At 42.4% G+C, this 23,644-nt stretch overlaps 1 protein-coding gene across 2 annotated transcripts in view; it reads right to left on the reverse strand.

Moving 5' to 3' along the window:
* LOC144611468 (MOB kinase activator 2-like) overlaps nt 1-22,719 on the reverse strand; it is a 41,623-nt gene extending 18,904 nt beyond the window's left edge. Inside the window, exon 1 of one of the 2 annotated variants that reach the window (XM_078430589.1) lies at nt 22,507-22,719. In XM_078430589.1, coding sequence (XP_078286715.1) covers nt 22,507-22,523 — 17 coding nt within the window. In that variant the 5' untranslated portion in view covers nt 22,524-22,719. Of the gene's footprint in view, nt 1-4,872; nt 5,043-22,506 lie in introns of those variants that run through there. The other variant, XM_078430588.1, reaches the window with a different exon arrangement.
* Nucleotides 22,720-23,644: the final 925 nt, after the last annotated feature.

A 23,644-nucleotide genomic window follows, 5' to 3' on the forward strand; every position in this document is an offset into this window, starting at 1 on the left:
GGCTGTGAGGAGAGAGGCCGGAGCAGTGGTCAATAATCGAGGGAAGTCAGGGGCAGTGTCTTCCTAGCTGTTGTCAGTAGGGTTGCCAACTTCCTCACTCTCAAATACGGGACAAAGGGTGTGGTCACCGCCCCGCGCCCCACGTGACCTCACCCAGCCAGCGGCCACGTGCTCCCGCTCCACCGAATGCGGCCGCCATTGGTGGAGCGGGAGCACGTGGCCGCTGGCTGGGTGAGGTCACGTGGGGCGCGGGGCGGTGATGTCACCCTTTGTCCCGTATTTGGGAGTGAGGAAGTTGGCAACCCTACTAATACAGCACAAGGGCGGTCCCCGTACGGGACAAACTAATTTAGCCCAAAATACGGGATGTCCCGGCTAATACGGGACAGTTGGCGACCCTAGTTAACAGGCAACTGAACCATGCTACCAGCAATATAGAGCGGTCCTGAGCTACTATCTACCTCATTGGACATCCTCAGACTATCTTTGATCGGAATTCACTGGACTTTACCTTGCACCAAACATTATTCACGTTATTCCCATTATCCTGTATCTGTACACTGTGGACGGCTCGATTGTAATCATGCATTGTCTTTCCGCTGACTGGTCAGCACACACAAAAGCTTTTCACTGTATCTATGTATATGTGACAATAAACTAAACTGAACTCAACACACACACACACCACAAACAACAAAGGACCCAGCAACAACTCCTGCAGCACACCACCGGTCACAGGTCTCCAATCTGAAAAGGAAGGACTACAGATGGAGGAGTGCAGATATATCGGAGGACCGTAGGAGTGGAGAAGGTTACAGAGAGAGTGAGGGGGGAGGCATTTGAACACGAGGAGGAGAATACTAAAACTAAGGCAGGGAGCTTATTTTGACTGGATTCAATAAACTGGAAAAAACATCCTCCCTGCATCCACCCTGCCAAGCCGCAGAAGAACTTTGCATGTTTTGAAAAACTGCTTATGTTTGAATTCACCCAGAGGTCCGTATTCTTTTGGATCCATATTGAAACAAGTCAAAACACACGAAACAGGTTTAGTTGGAAACTATGCCAGCATGTATAAATGGATACACAAGTTTAGCAGCAAGATCAACATATGGGATTTACATGCTCCAGCAGTTTATGTCTGTCTATGGGAGTTAGACTCTTATCAACTCAGGGCCGATGTGCTTTGTGCATGTTCGATGCCCAAAATACTGGCTCAACAAACATTACTTTTGATCCCCAACCTTTTGTACCTAGAATTCATTAGAGATGAAGAACAAAAAGGAAATAACATGAGCAAAACTAAAATGTCACCAACAAACAAGGAAAAGATATGGAAACAGATTTTTTAAATAACTTTTTTTCTTTAAGTGGTCTCCGGTTACATAGGAGACAGCAACCAATAAACTGGGATTTGCAGGCAGGTTGAATGATAACAAAAGAAGAGAGGGGATGTTGACTAAACAAGTGTGGGTAAGTTCTCAAAGTATCTGGATTGCAAAAGGTATGTATTCCAATATGTGCTACTCTTTATGAGACAAATTATAGGCTGTCATCATTAAGATTTTAGAAGTCCATAATTGTCCGGTTGGATGTACAAGATCTTCACAATCTACCCTCTTAAAATGTGCAAAAGTTCCCACCAATAACAGACTCTGTCAAATGAAATGAGGTAGGCTGAATATTTTGAGCTGTGTTACACGGTTTTTCTATTATAGATGTTGGTGACAATTCACCAGGCACGTGTGTGTTGCAATACTTCTATATCTAAAGCAGGATTAGCAATAATAATTGACATTTGGGAAAGCAAGAGTCTGCAGTTGCTCATGCTCAAGTCCTTCACTTCGAAATGTCACAGCAGAAATGCTCTTGTTCCTTAAAGCAGTAAATGTGCCAGGCGATTTGAAAAGCACTCGTACTGGGATTTATACACGACACACTTTTTTGGGTTACCAGCCAATTATGAAATCTATTATGCAGACTAACACATTTGAAGGGTTCACAGAGCTGAAGAATAAGTCACCAGATCAACCACAATCCTCCAACATTTTCAAAATAACGATCAATTATCAAACAGGCATGATAATTTATTTTATTTTCTCGACACCATCATTATTATCATAGGAGGAACAAGGGTTGGATGCCAGAGCTGCTTTGAACCTAATGGAGCATTAGGAAATGGATCCAGTCAGTTATGGTGAAGAATGCAGATGCCAGACAGCACAGTGAGAAAAAAAATCACTGGAACTTTTCACCCACATGCTAACATTGCTGAATAAGTTACCAAGGAAGGTCATTGGTGCAGATAGTTGGATAGTTTAGATGTGCTTTGTAGAGCAAAGGGCTTAACAAGTATATGGGGTTGTTGATCCTTGAAAATAGCTGCCTAGTCACTATATCCATGGACAATTCCAGTGTGGAACATCCTTCCCGACACCACCAGATGTGCACCAACCTTGCATCACTCTTCAAGTCATAGCTCGACAACTTGGACATGGGTCATCTCACCAAACTTGCCCACGTAAAAATCTAAATAACCCTTTTGTAACCAGTACCACGCGAGCAAAACCTGCACGAGATAGCCCACCTGTTGGCGGTTGTGCAGCAGAAAGCAGAAAAAAAAGCAGAAAAGCAGAAAAAAAAGTAGAAAAGGAAATAACAGAGCCTTTTAAAGTAAATTAAAGAATATAGTAATATCTTGCTAGGAGAAATGTCTTTCTTTAACCAAAAAGACTGCGGATGCTCGGCAGCTGACAACATTTGATAGATTTTTGGAATCGAGGTCTAGATTTGAGCAAAAAAGTGGTGCTGGGACATTATCTTAATGAATAGTTGTGCAGGCACAAGGGTCTGAAAAACCCCTGCAATCAGTCTGAAGAAGGGTCCTGACCCGAGACGTCACCTATCCACGTTCTCCAAGGATGCTGCCTGACCCGCTGAGGTACACCAGCAATTTGTGCCTTTCGTGGTATACCAGCATCTGCAGTTCCTTGTTTCTACATTTTGAGGAGTTAATTGAGTGGGCCAATATTAGAAGAGAGTTTGGAAGAAAGGAATGCTGCACGTTTATTGCAAGAGAAACAAGAACATATGGATTATATTGAAGTTTCAAGTTATTTTCATCAACGTGGTTACCCCAACAGTCAGTAACATTTTTTAAAGTGCATACGGTTCCACTTAATAGAAAACTCTTTAAAAACAACTGCAACAAATATCTACTCTCTGTAACTTTATTGAATGCAAATTTAAACCTGAATCCAGTCAACCTCCGGCACTTTACAAACTAACATTCTGTTAAGTGCGCTCATCCCGCACACAATGGCCAACTTGCATCAGAAGTATTGTGCACAATCTCAAACAAATATTCAATAAAACTGTTTTTTCAGAGTTCAAAAGGTTTCAATATATATTCTCCAAGATGTCCTGAGAACTCTGTTAGTAAAAATGTAATGCAACTGAGCTAAATGTACCAAGACGGTCACGGGTTGGAGTGCCAGAGTGTGTTGTGCTAACTGATCCCCAGCCAGGTTAGCTGTGTGGATTGGAGGAAAACAAACTGCAGATGCTGGTTTAAATCGAAGGCAGACACAAAATGCTGGAGTAACTCAGCGGGTCAGGCAGCATCTCTGGAGAGAAGGAATGGGTGGCGTTTCGGGTCGAGATCCAAGGGTCTTGACCCGAAACGTCACCCATTCCTTCTCTCCAGAGATGCTGCCTGACCCGCTGAGTTACTCCAGCTTTTTGTGTCGACCTAGCTTTGTGGATTCTTCGACTGGCCTCATCAGTACTAGAGGAGGAATAGTTTTCATGCCCGGGGCTTCCATTTGCAATCCTCACTCAGAGAGATGCTGGCTGAAAAGTTCAGTAAGTGATGACTCGACAAGAATAAGACGAGGGTCAACTTCAAAGTCCTACAGAGCAGAACAATGTGGCTGTAGTCGTTGCCTAAGGGAAATGAAGTTATTAGCTTTTAGCAGTCCTCCTGAATTTGTACCGAATTCTACAAAGTGAAAATGACTACTTTATAAATGAAAAGTGGCTCAAAAGCTATGGGAGTTGTATTGTCAGTTTTCAGGAAAATAACTGGGAAGAAACACAGCCCAAATAGGGTGGCAAACAGCAATGAATCAAATTGCCAATGGAAGCTCCATAGATTCAGGCAGATGATCAGAACTTTAAAAAAAAATTAAATATATTTAACGCCTTTACACCCTGAAGTTTCCATGAATCTTGGTCGCTGTACAGTAATCATCCACGGGCTTTCAACTCAATCTAGCCGTCATTTCAACTGTCATGCTGCGTAGTAGCTTTGGTGCTGACCATGAACAGGAACCAAGATGATTTCTTCCACTCAAACAAAAACTTTTCCACACAAACTTTTCCTCTACAGCTGAGCGCCCACAGAGCACAGAACAATGTATTGCATTCACCTGGCTTCACCTTATGGCACATTCAGCATGCCTAAACAATGTTCTCATAGTTAACCGTTCAAACGAACGGTTAGCAAACACAACTCAAACCATTGACAATAATACGCATTTTCCGACATCATTTTCCTTCACGAATTTATGGGAGTTTTTTTAAACCCAGGAATGGACTTAAATTCGCCCCTTCTTTTTAGTTCTTTTTTCCCCAGAGGCAATGAAAATAACTGATAACAGAAGATGAAAAGAAAAAAATTATACTTCAAACAAAGGGATTTCATGAGACAACTATAACATAGCTATTCAGGGGATAAGGGTCAGAAATTTGGATCCTCAAGTCTGCTGCCTAATTCAAAGTTATTAACACAATGCTCTTCCGTCTTTCATCCGTTTCCAATTCAGCTGCATGTTTCCAGGAATAATCCCTTCATTCTGTTAATTGCCTTACCTTTTCTTGTATCTCAGTGCCTTCCCCACTGCCTGTAGGACCATCCTGCACTGATCCAGGGCCCCCTCTTTAATTCACTCAATGGACAGACTGCAGAAAACTGGCACAAGCAACAGTAAGGCCCACCCTGCACAATAGCCGGTGCAAAGTGCTCCCCTATCCAACACAGCAAGCTAAAGTCACTCTGCAAACTAGTTTGACTGCATTTGATGTGCTCATAGGACTGGCTCCCCGGGAACACGCCAAAGAGAACCAATAGCAGCGGAGACTGTTGCTGCTGCCACGACAACACAAAGACCTCAGGGAGCGTCTATAAAGTAGCTAACCCCAAACACAAAAGGAGTCATCCTGCCCTCCTCAGGGACAGATGCAAAGAAAATGAAGGAGTACGCTGCAATTAATTGTGTCGCTGAGGCACTTACTTTGGTTAGAGAATGTATTGTTACCACCTGGTATTTAACATCTAGGTATCGAACATGAAACAAATAAAATAAATGTCAAAAACTAAAAAATGTTACTGTTATACTATACACCTGGTCAACTTGCCTGCATCATGTGAAGAGTACACCTTCCTCCCACCAGCTCTTGATTAGCAAGGGTGTCAAAAGTGATGGAGAGAAGGGGGGGGGGGGGGGGTAGAATGGGGTTGAGAGAGAAAAATAGCTCAGCCATGATCAAATGGCAGAGCGGTCTAGATGGGCCGAATGGTCCAAATCTGCTCCTAAATCTTATGATCCATGATCGTACTCGCCCTTTTCATCTCAAAATAATCCTTGCTTAGTGGGGCAAGGTCTACAATTACTTCAACGCACTGTAATGTAGAAGTTTAACCATTCACATGCCATTAAACTTTACTGACACTTTAGCAATGAGACAGAACCAGAATGTTCCCAAAATTTCCAATTATGCAGGATAGAAAAAGCAGATGCCAGTCTATGCTTTCATGGTGACTTGATAAATTCTGTCATGCAAGAGTTAAACCGGTTTTGGCCCTAGTGTGTCAGGAGGTGGGATACAGAACTAGTGTGAACAGGTGATCGATGATCGACGTGGACTAGATGAGCACGAGGGCCTGTTTCCATGCTATATCTTTCAATCAGCCAATATTAAGATGAGGGGAAATTTCTTTGATCAGGACAGTAAATCTTTGTCACCTGTGGCTCCCTTTGATGGTGGGGAGGTCAGAACCGGTGATGGACCGGGTGGTGTTCACCACTGTTTATAATCCCCTTTGTACCTAGGTATTTGAGCCCGGATGCAACCAGTCAATCCTCGACCGTCCTCTTCTAAAATCTACAATCGGTTTCTTGGTTTTACTGACGTTGAGAACAAAGGTGTTGTTCTGGCGCCATGCAATCAGACGACTAATCTCCCTCTTACACTCTCTCATCATTATCCATAATTCATCAAATGACAGTAGTGTCGTGAGCGAATTTAAAGATTGAGATGGAACTCCGGTTACAGTCATGGGTATAGAATAAATAGGGCTTTAAGATTTGTCATTCAACACATTTAAGACAAAATCTCTTGGTATGCAATGTACTATTGGTATTGGTTTATTATTGTCATGTATTTCAAGATATAATGAAAACCTTGTTTGTATGCTATCTAGTTAAATCACACTATGCATGAATACAATCAAGCCATATACAGGTGCTACAGGTAGTGCAAAGAGAAAAATAACCAGACTGCAAAATAGTGTTACAGCGTCACAGTGCTACAACTACAAAGAAAGAGCAGATTTTTTAAAAGTGCAAGGGCTGAAATGAAGTAGGTTGGGAGATCTGGACTACACCCTTAGCTTATGAGAGGTCCATTCAGTAGTCTGATAACAGCAGGGTAGAGGCTGTTCCTGAAACTGGTGGTATGTGCTTTCAAGCTTTTGTACATTCTGCCCGATAAGGAGCGAGGAGAGATGTGAATGGGCCTTGATTACATTGGCTGCTTTCCCAAGACAATGTGAGGTGCAGATGGAGTTAATTGGGGAGGGGGGCTTTCTATAGTGCATCTGTAGACTTGCTGAACTTCCTTAGTCTTTGGAGGAAGTAGAAATGTTTGGTGTGCTTTCTTGGCCATAGCTTCAATGTGGTTGGCTCAGGACAAACTGCTGGTGATATTTATGCCTAGGAACTAGAAGCTTTCATCCGCTTTGGCACCATTGATGCTGACATTGAGGGAGAGGTTGTCATCTTGACACCGATTAGCAAAGCTCTGCACTTTCCGGATAATCTGAAACAAATGAAAAGTATTTCTGCACTAGAGGATTTGAGCATCAAGCTTATATTACAGCATGATTCAGAAAGTTGTTCCTTATTGTGCCAAATTACATGTGCAACTGTAATTTGGGTAAATAAAATAATTAGCACCTGCTAAACCCTTAGATGTAATCATGACGCCAAAAGAAGAATAGAGAAAGGGGAAGGGGACTCTGTTCGAAGTACAACTATTTGGATGCCTGCCTAGGGGGAGCAGCATGAACTTTGCAAAGGATGCCAAAACAGGAGGCATGGTTCATTCATTAAAGGATAAAGAGAAGTGGCAGAGGAAATAATAAAAAGGGCTGAAATATTGTTGCTGCGGTGATTTGATATCATTAAGTATGAGATCATGTATTTTGCTTAACAAAAGTTATGCATTTAAATAATGCAGAGTTTCCCCTGCAGAAGTGGCGAGAGATTTGTAGAGACAGATTTACAGGAGAGTAAAACCCGCGAACATTACACAAAAAAGCTACTGCTTTCATCGTAACGAATTAGTCATGGGTCAATGCGTTGCACATAACATAGGCAATACAGATGATAAGGAGTGCCATCTCCAAGAACAGGAAACTGAATCATCTTCCCTTGACATTCTGGATGTGGCATGCTTATCATCAAATCCTGATGGATCATCGGTGAACTCATGTAGATACATCCCAAATGCTGCGGTTTCAAGAGTAGGTCAGTGTTAACAAACTTGCAACAGATTACTCAACAATAATGGCCATAGCCCAACACCAACTGAGATGGAATACTCCCCACCTGCACGATAGCAAGCTCCAAAACAAAATCTGGGCCAAAATAACCCACATAACAGAAGATAAATTACAAAATGCTGGTGTAACTCAGGCAGCATCCCTGGAGAAAAGGAATAGGTCGGGACCCTTCTTCCTAAAGACCCGAAATGTCACCTATTCCTTTTCTCTAGAGATGCTGCCTGACCTGCTGAGTTACTCCAGCATTTTGTGTCTATCTTTGGTGTAAACCGGCATCTGCAGTTCCCCTCAACTCACTTAACATATCATTAGTAAAGTAATAGAATATTTCCTTATGATGCTTTCTAGCATTACGAACGCTACAGTTTTCTGATGCTGCTGCCTTGTGCGAGTTTTGCCAGGACAACTCATCTCCAGATTCATCACGACCTTAGTCTAAAAAGGTGAATACCAGAGAGGAGGCAAGACTGATGACCCTTGGCATCAAAACAACACTTGACTGAGCACGATATCAGTCACAGGTAAAACTGAAGTTCATGGTCCTTAAAGGATAAACACTGGCGTCATACCACAGCCAATGGAAGATGGTTGTGGTTTTCTGAAACTCCATAACGTCAGCAACAGTATATCAGTGTATCCTGCAGCAAATAACTTCCTGCTCGTACCTCCAAGTTTTTTCCAAGACACATGTCAAGAGTAGGGATATACTCTTTGCTTGACTGGATTAGTGAAACTCCAACATTACTTGAGAAGACCGATGTCAATCTGTACACTTTTGCCTTCCCATCACCTAAAACATTCACTCTCTCCATCCTCACTACCACTCCTTGTGCTGTTGGAAGCAGGGCAAGCTGCTGTTGTGATATATTATGTAAGTAGGGTGACTAATGTTGAACTGATGAGGAATGATCTGCTCACAAACAAAGTGTGGGATGATTATAATAAACAGATCTTGTTTTTGTATGGCTTAAACACAGTGCAGTCAAAGCAGAGAGTGCCCCTGGCTACACAGGTTTTAAGGAAAGCCGAAACCAAAATAGGTTATGGAAAAAAACTTGAGTTGAAGAATTCCAATAAACAAACCTCGTAAAAATCTACTTGGTTTGGAGATCTTGTGGTAGTTGTGTTGAATCGGGGAAGCCAATAGATAATAGGTGCAGGAGTAGGCCATTCGGCCCTTCGAGCCAGCACCGCCATTCACTGTGATCAATACAATTGCTGCAGTTGGTGCCAAACTTCATCCAAAAAATATCAGTTTTCGGGTATTTGAGTGCAAAGCAGTTAGCATCAATGTTTTATATTTTCTAAGTAAATGTGAGCTTGCTAGTTTGTATATTCTAAGGCGTCCCGACAAGGTTTTTCTATTGTGTTCAATTTTGATTGACATTGAATGCCATGATCTACATTGTATAATTAATTTTTGATATCCTTAACAAAATATTTTGCTCAAGCTTCACACAGATTACAGACTGCAAGAATCAAACCTAACATTGACTGCACAAACCGCTGGGCACGTCAGGGCTGCACACAAACACGTAACAGGCAAAATAAATTAAAAATGTGGTAGCAGCCTTTGAGTCTTTGTCCTTCACATAGTTCAGAAAAATTTCATTAGTTGTACGGTAACAACTTAAAACAATAAGAATTGAATCAAATCACAATCAGGCACCAGCTTTGACAAGATCTCCCACAGAGTGGGATTTTCAAAACTAGATGCAGTCAAAATAAATCTAATGTATTTGTTTTCTTAAATCTTATTTCAGATCACCTTTGCTGCATGTAAATCACCTCTAAGTACAATCTCCTCCTCCACCCCTCCCCTCAATTACAACAGCATCGGTGGAAACAAATGGGCATTTATATTGTGATGGAAACAAATAGACATTTATATAATGACAGAAGTCCCCATTATGAGAGCCTCACCAAACAGTAAACATGTGACTTCTGGGAAAGCAGAGGCCTAGCAAATAGATGTAGCTGAAGTTAAATTCCTTCTGATCACTGAATATACATGAGATTATGGTAAGGATTAATTAGAATACAAGACTTCCTGAATTTTAACTCAGGTATGTCACCAGGTGAGTTAACAGATGGTGACCTGATCAGCACCATAATTACACAAACAGTAAAACTGAGCAAACGATTTTGAGCCAGATTCATAATTTGTTTGTGGCTTGTCATATAAATGCAACTGGCTGTCTATCACAAGTTGGAGATGGACACTTTGTTTTAGACATCCAAGATTAAAAAGGGGAAAAAAACAACTACATTTGAAATGCACCAAAATCATTTTTCCTAATCCATGTTGAATCCTACCTAATAGTCATCGAGTGATGCAATGTGGAAACAGGCCCTTCAGCCCAACTTGCCCACACTGGCCAACATGTCCCAGCTACACTCGTCCCACCTGCCTGCGCCTGGTCCATATCCTTCCAAACCTGTCCTATCCATGTACCTGTCCAACTGCTTCTTAAACCATGGGATAGTCCCAGCCTCAACTACCTCCTCAGGCAGCTTGTCCCATACACCCATCACCCTCTGTGTGGAAACGTTACCCCTCGGATTCCCACTAAATCTTTCCCCTTCACCTTGAACCTATGTCCTCTGGTCCTCGATTCCCCTACTCTGGGCAAGAGACTCTGTGCATCTACCCAATCTATTCCTCTCATGATTTTGTACAGCTCTATAAGATCATCCCTCATCCTCCTGCACTCCAAGGAATAGAGACCCAGCCTACTCAACCTCTCCCTATAGCTCACACCCTCTAGTGGCAACGTCCGCAAAAGTCTTCTCTGAACCCTTTCAAGCTTGACAATTTCTTTCCTATAACATGGTGCCCAGAACTGAACACAATATTCTAAATGCAGTCTCACCAACGTCTTATACAACTGCAACATGACCTCCCAACTTCTATACTCCATACTCTGACTGATGAAGGCCAATGTGCCAAAAGCCTTTTTGACCACCTTATCTACCTGTGACTCGACTTTGAAGGGACCATGCACTTGTACTCCTAAATCTAAAAGCTCTACAACACTCCCCAGAAGCCTAGTATTTACTGTGTAGGTTCTGCCCTTTTCAGACATCCCAAAATGCACCACCTCACACGTTTCTGTATTATCTATATTACTTTAAATATGCTCCAATTCGATTCTAAGTATTACAGGATAGTTTTTGTAAAACACATTCACTTAAGGGGTTTGAAAGCAGATATAGGCCGTAATATAAACTGTCGAAGTTATAATTTACAGCCATCCACAAAAGGTGGAGATATCGTGCCGTAATTACATTACTAATGAAGGGAAATCTGACCCAAGGTCTCACAACAATAAATCACAGTACTCACCGGACCTGAATCACTACGTTTACAGTTAACCTCAATATTTTTTTATAGAATATTGAAAAAATTAATCCCAAATTTTTTTTCGTAAAAAGTATTTATTCTGCCAAAACAAAACATTATGAGTAAGGGTAACCTACAAGCAAATGGTCCAATGACCTTTGTGAAGAAATTCTTGCAGATGCCGGAGATCTGAAGTAAAGGAAGGGATGTCCAGAAATTCACAGAGGGCGCGGTGCAAACGTGTCTTGTCTTGTTTCAGGAATTGAAAACCTGCGTTCGCTTCCAGCCCGTTTGCTTAAGAGTTTCCTGATAAATTATTTTGCCACAACAAGCAGACATTACTGGTGACGGGGCATAGAAAAGACAATGAACAAAAAGGTCTTGTGCTACAAAGATTTCAATTTTGCTTGACAGGTTCAGTTCATTTTACACAAGATCACAAGAAACAGAAGCATGTCCATTGGCCTATTGAACCTTTTTATTTATTAAGAGCATGGTTGATCTTCTACCTTAGCTCTATTTTCAGCACTATCCCCAAATCTGTAGAATTCACTGCCTCAGAAGGCAGTGGAGGCCAAGTCTCTGAATGCATTCAAGAGAGAGCTAGATAGAGCCCTTAAGGATAGCGGAGTCAGGGGGTATGGGGAGAAGGCAGGAACGGGGTACTATCATCATATCATATATCATATATATACAGCCGGAAACAAGCCTTTTCGGCCCTCCAAGTTCGTGCCGCCCAGCGATCCCCGCACATTAACACTATCCTACACCCACTAGGGACAATTTTTACATTTACCCAGCCAATTAACCTACATACCTGTACGTCTTTGGAGTGTGGGAGGAAACCGAAGATCTCGGAGAAAACCCACGCAGGTCACGGGGAGAACGTACAAACTCCTTACAGTGCAGCACCCGTAGTCAGGATCGAACCTGAGTCTCCGGCGCTGCATTCGCTGTAAAGCAGCAACTCTACCGCTGTAAAGCAGCAACTCTACCGCTGCGCTACCGTGCCGCCCTGATTGAGAATGATCAGCCACGATCACATTGAATGAATGGTGGTGCTGGCTCGAAGGGGCGAATGGCCTCCTCCTGCACCTATTGTCTATCCCTTGCTATCCAGAAATCTATCCATCTACGTTTTGAATAAACTTAAGGAACAAGCCTCCATTGCACTTCGGACAGAGAATCCCAAAGATTTACTACCCTCTGAGTGAAGACATTTCTCCTCATCTCAAATGGCCGATCCCTTATTCTGAGACCATGATCCAACAAGACATTGGGAGATAGTAACTAGAGCATTTACCATCTGTACAGCCACCTCTCTCCAAGCCCCTGAAATAAAAATATCTTTCATCCTTGAGATTTATCCCATATTGGTCTCACCCACTCCTTTTTTTTTTACCTACTTCCTTCAAGTTCGCATTCTTGATAGACTTTTGTTTCTCTGTAGGAAGGAACTGCAGATGCTGGTTTAAACTGAAGATAGACACAAAAAGGTGGAGTAACTCAGTGGGTCTGAAGAAGGGTCTTGGCCCGAAAATTTACCCATTGCTTTTCCCCAGAGATGCTGTCTGACCCAGAGTTGCTCCAGCTTTTTGTGTCTATCTTTGGGTTCTCTGATATTTCTGGCAATTTTATTTTTGTGTTTTCTTCCGTGTAGAATTCCCATGGGTTGGGTCACAGTTACACATTATTAATTCAGGCAGGGAGCAACGTATTATAAAGTCAGAAGATAGACACAAAGTGCTGGAATAACTCAGCGGGAGAAAAAGAATGGGTGATTTCACCCTTCTTCAGACTGAAAGTAGAGGGGAGGGAACAGGAGGTAAGATAAAGCCAGAAGCAGGGCCGGTAACAGGCGGCCAAGGACAATGGAGCCCATAATGGCCCAATTGTTAGTTGGGAAAGAGGTGATAACGACTGTCATATGAGGAAAGATTGGAAAGACTGGGCTTGTATTCACTGGAGTTTAGAAGGATGAGAGGGGATCTTATAGAGACGTATAAAATCATAAAAGGACTAGACAAGCTAGATGCAGGAAAAATGTTGCCAATGTTGGGGGAGCCCAGAACCAGGGGACACAGTCTAAGAATAATGGGGAGGCCATTTAAAACTGAGGTGAGAAGAAACTTTTTCACCCAGAGACTTGTGAATTTGTGTAATTCTCAGCCACAGAAGGCAGTGGAGGCAAATTTACTGGATGAATTTAAAAGAGAGTTAGAGCTCATGGGGCTAGCGGAATCAAGGGATATGGGGAGAAGGCAGGCATAGGTTATTGATTGTGGATGATCAGCCATGATGATCACAATGAATGGCGGTGCTGGCTCGAAGGGCCAAATGGCCTCCTCCTGCACCTATTTTCTATGTAACAAAATGACACAAGGATGCGAACTGTGGAACTAGTAAGGAACTGAAGTGGGGGGAGGGTAGAGAGAGGAAAGCATGGGTTACTTAAAATTAGAGAAATCAATGTTCATACCGCTGGGTTGTAGGCTGCCCAAGCGAAATAGAAGTTCTATGTGCAAATGCTCCTCAGCTTAAGAACCTGGAAATTACCCACCCGGGTGCAATGTGAACTGAATGCATGATCCACTCCATTCATTTGGCAGTGCATTGCCTGATAACATAATGTTTAGCCTGTGTTCTACTTTCATACAAAAGAAATAACACTGTAAAATGGACACAATCAGAAACATGGATATAATCTTCTTGTACGATGCCATCCGTTGATGAAGCAGTTATAATGGCAGATTACAACAAAAGCAAAAACAATTTCACCATAATGATACAGTTCAGCTGCATGAATAATAATTTATAATCAAGGAAACATAGAAGGATTAATATGTCTTTCAATGTCCTAGCGACTAAAGACACCATCTGTAGCTTTGTGATACTGGGTTTTATTTTCCACTGTGAAGTTAAGGTTCCTATCCTGTTGGAAGGATTTCTGTAGCACTCACAGATCAATCTTATTTTAAACATTTTATCCACTGCTCGCATTGTTTGAAACAGATGGAACTTCAGTTTGACAAAGATCTGAGCAACAAGGGTGCTTAATTGAACAGTAATGCTAGCCAGTTATCCAACCATAAGCTTTCTTTTTAAAAGGAAGCTCAGCAGAAGTTTGTAATGCCCCAGAAAAACAAGGTCGTTGCGACCACAGAAACAATAAAGCCATATTTCTTCTCATTTCAGCCAATGGGAGCAAGATGGCAGCATACTTCCATCAACTGCCCGCAGATCAGCGTTCTCTCACTGATGAAAAGCAGCGGTTGGAGGATTACAACCACGACTGTTCACAAACAGATCACCTAGGTGCACAGAGATGGAAATAGTCTTTCAAAATGTGCCCATAGGGAGGGGTAAACAGGGTGGAGGTGAAATCTGCAGAAAAAAATATTGTGCTGTAAACGAAAAAAGAAAATGATCTAATTGAAGCAAACTGCAACAAGCCCGAGCAAGCCCTGCAATGGTAAAAAAAAAAATCCAAGACATTAACCCTGTGAATGCCATGCAAGCAAATGCAAATGCTTTCGAGAGATTTTGAAAAATCATAAAGTATTTTTCTAGAGTTACCTGACTCTTCTTCAGACTGCCCCAAAACGTCACCCATTCCTTCTCTCCAGAGATACTGCCTGTCCCACTGAGTAACTTCAGCATTTTGTGTCTATCTTCGGAGTAAACCAGCATCTGTAGTTCCTTCCTACACAAAGCATTTTTCTATCTTTACCTAATACATCAGATGATGGGAAAAACAATCCACTTTATGCAGAGGGCCAGAGAGACAGATCCCCAAATCTAAAGTGTTAAAATTACAACAACATTGTTTCATTGAGTTTTTTACTGGACTCATCACTAAGCAAAAACTTGAAAACAATAATCAAATATTTCCTCAAACAATTCCACTTTTAGTGTGGAATGCATAATTTTATTCTGCCACCAAAAATATGATAATTTTGGTGAAATAGTTTCTCAGGAGAGGGACGAGGAAACCTGACAATTCACTGGCCGTTTTTTACAAGCCCGTGTAGAGTATTAACTGCAGGCTTTGTATTCCAATGGAAACTACAACTCATCTGTTGCTGGGTCTACAGAGGAGCTACGGTGATACACATGAAAGATTAACCCTGGCACCTTCGTGTGTGTGTGGCTGAGAACCACCCTTGGGCAGCATCATTACCACTTGCATCACTGAAAGAGCCCAGCTTTTTAAAAAGGCATTTGTATTCAGGACTTCACAAACCATCCATGGTTTACCACTTTACAAACACATGGGTCGCCTGTCTTTCTGACAATGCTGACAATTTCTGACAAGACAATTGCATTTCTTTGTTAAGAGATGCAAATCAACCATCCAGGTTAATTTATCCTCTGACTACGCCCAAGGTGCATGAAGGTAGGGAAAACCAGCTGAGCGTCATTTCACAGTTGAAGCCAAAACCCAATACACATCATGTACTCTGGCACACCACATTAATCTATCAACAGTTTTTTTTTGCAAGACCCATCTTTTTTCAAATCTGGCATCCGGATGCTAATTCTGTCTGCTGGCAAAGTTTACAAGATCTGGACAATAACCCCTCCTTAGAATCATGGAATCATGAAGCACAGAAACAGAACCTTTCTCCCCATCCTGCCCATACCAAGCACGATGTCAATCTACACCCATCCTATTTGTCTCCATCTGAGATAAAGTACTAAATTCTGACTTATTGCTGTAAAGCATATATACATGCATACATAAAAACGTATTCATACATACTTGGCCAATAAACTTATTCATTCATTCATATTGGTCATCACAAGGCTGGAAAATACACAATGAAAATATAATTGTCCAACTTTGGTGCCTGACCTTGTATTAAAAGGATGTGAATTCATTATAATTGTTTATGGTACTATCTTATTTCCATTAGTTCTGCACAATTAAGGAAAATTATAAAGCATTTCCCAGCAACAAACAATATCTGAAGTACAATGCTACATTTTATTTTCACGGTAAAATTAGTATTTTGCAGAGGTCAACATTCATTGTCCACTCCTAAATTTAATTCAGTGGTGATTTGCCTTCTTTATCCATTACAGTCTATGTAGTAGTGAAGGTGCTCCCATAGTCCTGGCAATTAAATTGTCCCAGGAACTAGCAATTAAATTGTCCCAGAATCTAACAGCGAGGAAAAGAACAGCATTATAGTAAAGATAGGTGCGTAACTGGAAGGAACCTTCAGGTTCCGGTATACCCTTACATCCGCTGTCCTTATTCTTCCAAATTACAGCTGCTGATTTGGGAGTACTGCCAAAAAAAGCTCTGCCGAGTCATTGTAGTGCACCTTTCAGATGACACCCATTGCAACAATGATGCTCAGTGTAATTTTTTTTAAACCGGTGCATCAAATCAATGGCTTTAATGACAAATGCGGCAGTCAATTCATACGTTCCATGTCCCAAAAACTGCAGAGATAAAAGACTAGTTCATCTACTTTTGGTGGATGTTGAAGTAGTGCCAGCTTTTACCCACTACATCAAAGCAATTCCTGCATGCTGTAATACTGTAGAACCTTTTACTTTTAAACAAGAAGGCCAGCAAAAGACTCAATGCTCAGGAAAAGCACTTTCACTGCTGCTATGGAAACAAATGAGGCCTCAGTTTAACATTATCCACAAGCTGACCCGTACAACAATGGAGTACTGCCATTTGCACACAGGTCCCTGCACTCGGTCTCTGATCAGGAGGGAATGGTAACTCAGGGTTAAATATATACTTGGGCAACTTTATTTGGTTATCAACAAGTTTTGCATTTTGGTTTGCAGGCTTGGTAACTAAAATGTTAAATATAGGTCACACCAGGGAAATATAAATAAACAAATTATTCTGGGCGATGGGAGAAACAGAAAACTTGGCTGCTCTTTGGTTTTTGTGTTTATTTCAATAAACCTATTGGAAGTGTGTAGGAAGGAACTGCGGATGCTGGTTTAAACCAAAGATAGACAGAAAGCTGGAGTAACTCAGCGGGACAGGCAGCATCTCTGGAGAAAAGGAGTAGGTGACCTTTCGGGTCGAGATCCTTCTTCAGACCTATTGGACGTATTTTTATTACCAATTGGTAATTTAATTGAACATCCTTGCAGTTCTTCATTTCAGTATGGAGGGATTAGAAACATGGCACAATGCAAAAGAAGAAAGAATCATGTGTAGGAAGGAACTGCAGATGCTGGCTTAAACCGAAGATAGACACAAAACGCTGGAGTAACTCAGTGGGACAGGCAGCATCTCTGGAGAGAAGGAATGGGTGATGTTTCGGGGCAGTCTGAAGAAGGCTGAAACATCACCCATTCCGTCTCTCCAGAGTTACTCCAGCATTTTGTGTCTATCTTCAAAACAAAGAGCCACTCTGTGATTCCGTGCAACTACCAACCAGACTTCCAGAGTAGTGCTTGCAAACGCTGGACTAACACTGGCCTGTTTAAGATCTCACACAGTAAACATGGCTTGGTGGCCTACAAACTGGGAAGAGAATTACTTCCCCTCTAACCAAACATAAACAAATATTGAGCAAGTGACTAACCTGCCAACTTTTTTTCTGAACTATAACCTTTGTTACTTTAAAAAATAAGCATGGATCCTCTAATTCCATTAATATCATCCAAAGAAATTTCTCAAATAGGTACCAAAAAAACCCGTGATGATAATATATCATCTTTCACAACCTTAGGGAAAATACAAAGTGAAATAATTTTTGAGCATAGTTATTGTTGGAGCTAATCTCGGCACACCGAGTGAAATATCCATTCATCTGTGTTATTAATGGATGAGGAATAACTACTGGCTAGATCACCAATAGCTGCCCTACTCTTTGAACTGTGTTGGAGAATCTTTTATGCCCAAATTCAGGGGGTATTTCAGAAATCAGTTAATGCCATTAAGGCACTCCCTTAGCCCTATGGCCCAGCTACTTTTAAATGGTACCTCATGCTACAAACACTAGTTTATCAGCATCACTGCCATGAGCTTCTTATTAATTGTGCAGACATTTCTGTGAAGATACAGAATCATCTGTCTCATGTAATGAACATCTACTGAGATATTCGCAGGAAAGGATCAAGCAATCTTGATACTGGAAATAGACACAAAATGTTGGAGTAACTCAGTGGGGTAGGCAGCATCTCTGGAGAGAACGAATGGGTGATGTTCCAGGTCGAGACCCTTCTTCAGACTCGCTTCCCCATGGTTCTGCTTCAAATATAACAAATCACAATTCCGCTAGAGGTTCCAGGTATAAAGGTCTAATGCTAAATTACCCAATCTCATTTGGGAAGTCTGTCAACCCCTCCCATGCCTAAAACCTCTACAAGACAAGCAGCAGATACAAGGGAACACCACCCTGACTTGGAAAGTTATCACCATTCCTTCTTGGTCAACGGGTCTCAATCTTGGAATCCCCCAGTCAACAGCACTGTGAGAACACTTTCACCAGAAGAAAGGCAGAAGTCCAAAAGGCAGCTCATCACCACTGTCTCAAGAACAATTATGGGGTGGGCAATAAATGTTGGTCTTGCAAGCAACATCCATGTCCCCAAATTTTTTTAATGTTAAAAAAATTACCCTGTGCAACCGTGTAAGAAAATAAATCATTCAGAATTTGGCACCCCTCTCCCCCACAAAACTGTGTGTGTGTTGGTACACAGCAAGAGTAGAATTAGGGTTCACTGTGATCATTCTACATGGTTGAGTAGTCTGCCAACACCCACTGCCTGGTGTGGGCAAGGTACTGAATGACTACACCTTGCAGCAAGGATAGAAAGGGTAAGCAAACTCTGTAGTTTGACATCCTCCAAACCCCAGGTATGGCCCATTATAACACAGATTTACTCCTAAATCTGTAAAACCATCCCGTTATCAACCAACCAACCAACCAAAACCATCCCGTTATCAATTGCAATTCCAACTTAAGCACCTCCATTATTGCACTGGCTGGTCCGATCAATGCAGATGGTGAGTGCAGACAGGGCCCGCTCTGATAAACAAGATGCTTACGTACATCCTTTTCTCTTCCTTTTTTCTTTCTCACATTCTTGCAGTTGCAAACTTGCAAAGTGCTTATTTATGCAAACATGAACTACCTGCAGACAAGAGTTAAGCAACATGCAAAACCACAAAGGGATTGCAGTTAGGCAAGTTCTTCATGATGCTAAACTTCTGAAATATCAGAATTGGAGCACAGGTCACCTTCAGATGTTTAGAAATAAGTCTGCATCTACCAGCACATGAGTTCTAAGTAAAGATAACATCTTCAAGACCAGTCCACAGAAAACAGATGTGTATTAAACAATAACAAATGTGGCCTCCGTTGGCAAGTACTACACACTCACCTTTTATAAATGTATTCAAATATTAAAGCCATTATTTCAGGCAAGCTTATGCAATTTAGTTTCCTTGACTGCATTCGGAAATTAATCTTGCTCTCACAGTGAGCATACAGACATGCTGAATCTGTGACATTTTAGGCCTGACCTACTTTAGCTGCTATTTTCTAGCTGCAATGATTCTAATTTGGACCAGTGCAATATGACCAAACTCAATGTTGATTTCCCCTCTGTTGAAATCATGATAGATTTGGCTTCCCTCGGGCTTGCTCTCAATGCAATATTATTTAATGAACGTGGGTGTTTGCAAAAGCAGCCAAGCAACAACAGTCTGAAGAGAGCTGCCTGGAATGGCACCACTAATCCAGCTCCATAAATCCAATATACTGAGCCCAGATAATGGCATTGGGTTTTAGCAATCTAATGGTATTAAACATACAGAAACAATTGTAACAACTGAGAACAGAAATGCCTGTCTTTGAAATCAGAGTGGGGACATTTCTCTGTTCCCTGCTGAATTTAATTTCCAGATGCAGACTGTTTGTTCCAACCTTCCACTATTGTTGGATGAGTCTTAATTTTGTTCTTAAAATTAAAGGCCAAGTGCAGAACCCTAATGTTAAAATGGGGACAAAAGAAATTCTGTCATTCCGCTAGTCATAGGAAAGAGGACAAGATGCAAGTGATTCTTCCCTTGACAATGCCAAGGTCATGTTGATTTAACAACTTAACAGCTAGCAGAAGTTGGGTTCAAACCATATATTAAAAATTGAAACGCTGGAGTTGTGCAGCAGCCCAAGAGGAAAAAACAATGAAAACTTTGCATAGTTATGATGATGGGTGAAATTGAGTGATGTTTATACATCTTCTCTCTCCGTGGAGGCTGTCTGATTCATTGAACCTTTCTAAGCACGTTCTGATTTTAGTTCAGAGGCCAACATCACAGAATTTACTTTTGAATGAACTTTTTATTGTGTTTCATCCAGAGATGCTGCCTGCCCGCTGAGTTACAATACAATACAATACAATATATCTTTATTGTCATTGTACCCAGGGGTACAACGAGATTGGGAATGCGCCTCCCATACGATGCAATAATTTAAGTAATTTAGACAGCAGCAACCCAACGAAACGAAACAGTTGTAACAGTTTTGGACAGGGTAAAGTGTAAGTTGATCCAGCTTTTTATTTATCTTTAGCGACTAGAACTAATGTTTTCACCCAGTGTGGTAAATCTTTGCAATCCTCTTGCCCAAGAGCTGAGGCTGCTCAATTTCCAAGTACATTAAAGTCAGAAAAATGTACATATTTTTAATTATTGAGCATCAAAGGATATAGGGTTAGTGCAGGAAAGTGACACAGATTTAACATTAAACATGGCCTTAATGGATAGTGACACAAACATGAGGATTAATCAGCCTACCCATCTTTCTAATATTTATATTCATATTTTAATTTTGTTATATCTCAAAACATCAGAAGGCAATCTGCGTATCAACTCTATGCCAGTTTTCAGAGTAATCACCTACCTTACAATCGATTTGTTTTCTTGTAACTCGCTTATTGTCTAAACTCTGCCTTTTTCAGTCATAAATATATTCCATTACATTCTCTGCGTTAGAGAATTCAAAAGATTCACAAGAATCAGGGCAGATTCTGAAGGGCCTCAACCATGTCAATGCCTTGCATACATGTATCAATACTTCCTTCCTTTCCCACTCATTGCGATAAAGGCCAAATATTTAATCAATGTTTACTAGACGAACAACTTATTTGATCTCTGGAGAAAAGGAATAGGTGATGTTGTGTGTTTAGAGGAAGAAGGGCTTTGACCTGAAATGTCACCAGTTTCTTTTATCCAGAGATGCTGCCTGACATGCTGAGTTACTCCAGCGTTTTGTGTCTATCTTCAGTTTATACCAGCATCTATAGTTCCTTCCCACATTTATTTGGTCAATTAGCCATGGTCACCAGAGAGATGTATTCCCAGATATATTTTAGAGTGAATCAGTCAGTGGGAGACATATGAAAATATTATGAAGGTGGTGGGCACAGGCTGTCTAAGATCAGGCCGACTGATCTTAGGCTTAACATATGATGAGCTTTTGACGGCACTGGGCCTGTACTCGCTGGAGTTTAGAAAGCGGGTACCTCATTGAAACGTACTGGAAAGTGAAAACCTGCACGAGATCGCCCAGCGGTTGTGCAGTAGAAAGCAGAAAAGAAAAGAAAAAAGAAAAGCCTGGATAGAGTGGATGTGGAGAGAATGTTTCCACTAGTGGGAGAGTCTATGACCAGAGGTCATAGCCTCAGACCTAAAGGATGTACCTTTAGGAAGGAGATGAGGAGGAATTTCTTAAGGGTGGTGGTGGTGGTGAATCTGTGGAATTCATTGCCACAGAAGGCTGTGGAGGCCAAATCAGTGGATATTTTTAAGACAGAGATAGATAGATTCTTGATTAGTGCAGGTGTCAGGGGGAGAAGGCAGGAGAATGGGGTTGAGAGGGAGAGATGGATCAGCCATGATTGAACGGTGGAGTAGACCTAATTCTGCTCCTATCACCTGATGACTGGGGCTGAGGGGTGGGGGGCATCCCAGCCCCTGCCCATGTGGAGGCGGCCAGCGCGCACGCGCGGCCGGGGAGGCGGAGATGGGGGGGACTGGACCGCGAACGGTCGCCGCCCGGCCTGCGCGGTGCACCCTGGTCCTTGTAGTCCCACCATCCGCCGCCTGCCGTCCGCTGGAGGGCGCCACGAACTACAACCCCCGTCGCTCACCGCGCCGTGGCCAGCATGCGCACAGCCGCCGGACGGCAGAGGAAAAAAAACCCGTTAGCCAGCGCTGCGTGCGAAACATTATATATGTATATATATATATACAATATATAAATACATATCTACTCTCCCCCCCTCACAAAATGTAAAGAATGCGGCGACGATGCTTCAGACTCACCCCATTAACCAATCCATAGGCTCTGCACCCTCTTCGCGGACTCCACTCCAACGCGCTTCGGCGGGAATAAAACCGTCCTCGATGCGGTAAGTGGAGTTTAGACGCGGCCCTGTCGGCTGGCGGGCGGCAGGAGCGCCAGGGTTGTCGCTGTCGCTGTGGCGACGCCGCGAGATGGAGGATCCCGCCGGAGCCGCGTCTGTCAGCGGCGCGGAGTTACCTCCTCCCCCCCCACCCCCCCCCTTCTTCTCTCTCCGGCCGCCCCGCCGGAAGTAAACACTGCCGCGTCGCTGCTGGCCGAACGGCCGCCCTTACGCCCTGACGTCACCGCGTCATGGTGACAGAGGAGGGGGGGTGGAGGTGGAGGGCAAGTCAATGGACCTCATGGGAACTCACTGAACAGTGACAAGCCCTGGATAGAATGGATGTGGAGACGGTGTTTCCACTGGTGTGATTTAAACCAGCATCTGCAGTTCCTTCTTACACTCTTACAAAGACGAAATTGCTGAGCATTTGGATAGCAGTAACAGGATCATTCCGAGTCAGCATGGATTTACGAAGGGGAAATCATGCTTGACAAATCTACTGGAATTTTTTGAGGATGTAACTAGGAAAATTGACAGGGGAGAGTCGGTGGATGTGGTGTACCCCGACTTTCAGAAAGCCTTCGACAAGGTCCCACATAGGAGATTAGTGGGCAAAATTAGAGCACATGGTATTGGGGGTAGGGTACTGACATGGATAGAAAATTGGTTGACAGACAGAAAGCAAAGAGTGGGGATAAATGGGTCCCTTTCGGAATGGCAGGCAGTGACCAGTGGGGTACCGCAAGGTTCGGTGCTGGGACCCCAGCTATTTACGATATACATTAATGACTTAGATGAAGGGATTAAAAGTACCATTAGCAAATTTGCAGATGATACTAAGCTGGGGGGTAGTGTGAATTGTGAGGAAGATGCAATAAGGCTGCAGGGTGACTTGGACAGGTTGTGTGAGTGGGCGGATACATGGCAGATGCAGTTTAATGTAGATAAGTGTGAGGTTATTCACTTTGGAAGTAAGAATAGAAAGGCAGATTATTATCTGAATGGTGTCAAGTTAGGAAGAGGGGTTGTTCAACGAGATCTGGGTGTCCTAGTGC

Source organism: Rhinoraja longicauda, chromosome 40, assembly GCF_053455715.1.
Source record: "Rhinoraja longicauda isolate Sanriku21f chromosome 40, sRhiLon1.1, whole genome shotgun sequence".
NCBI classification, from domain to species: Eukaryota; Metazoa; Chordata; class Chondrichthyes; order Rajiformes; family Arhynchobatidae; genus Rhinoraja; species Rhinoraja longicauda.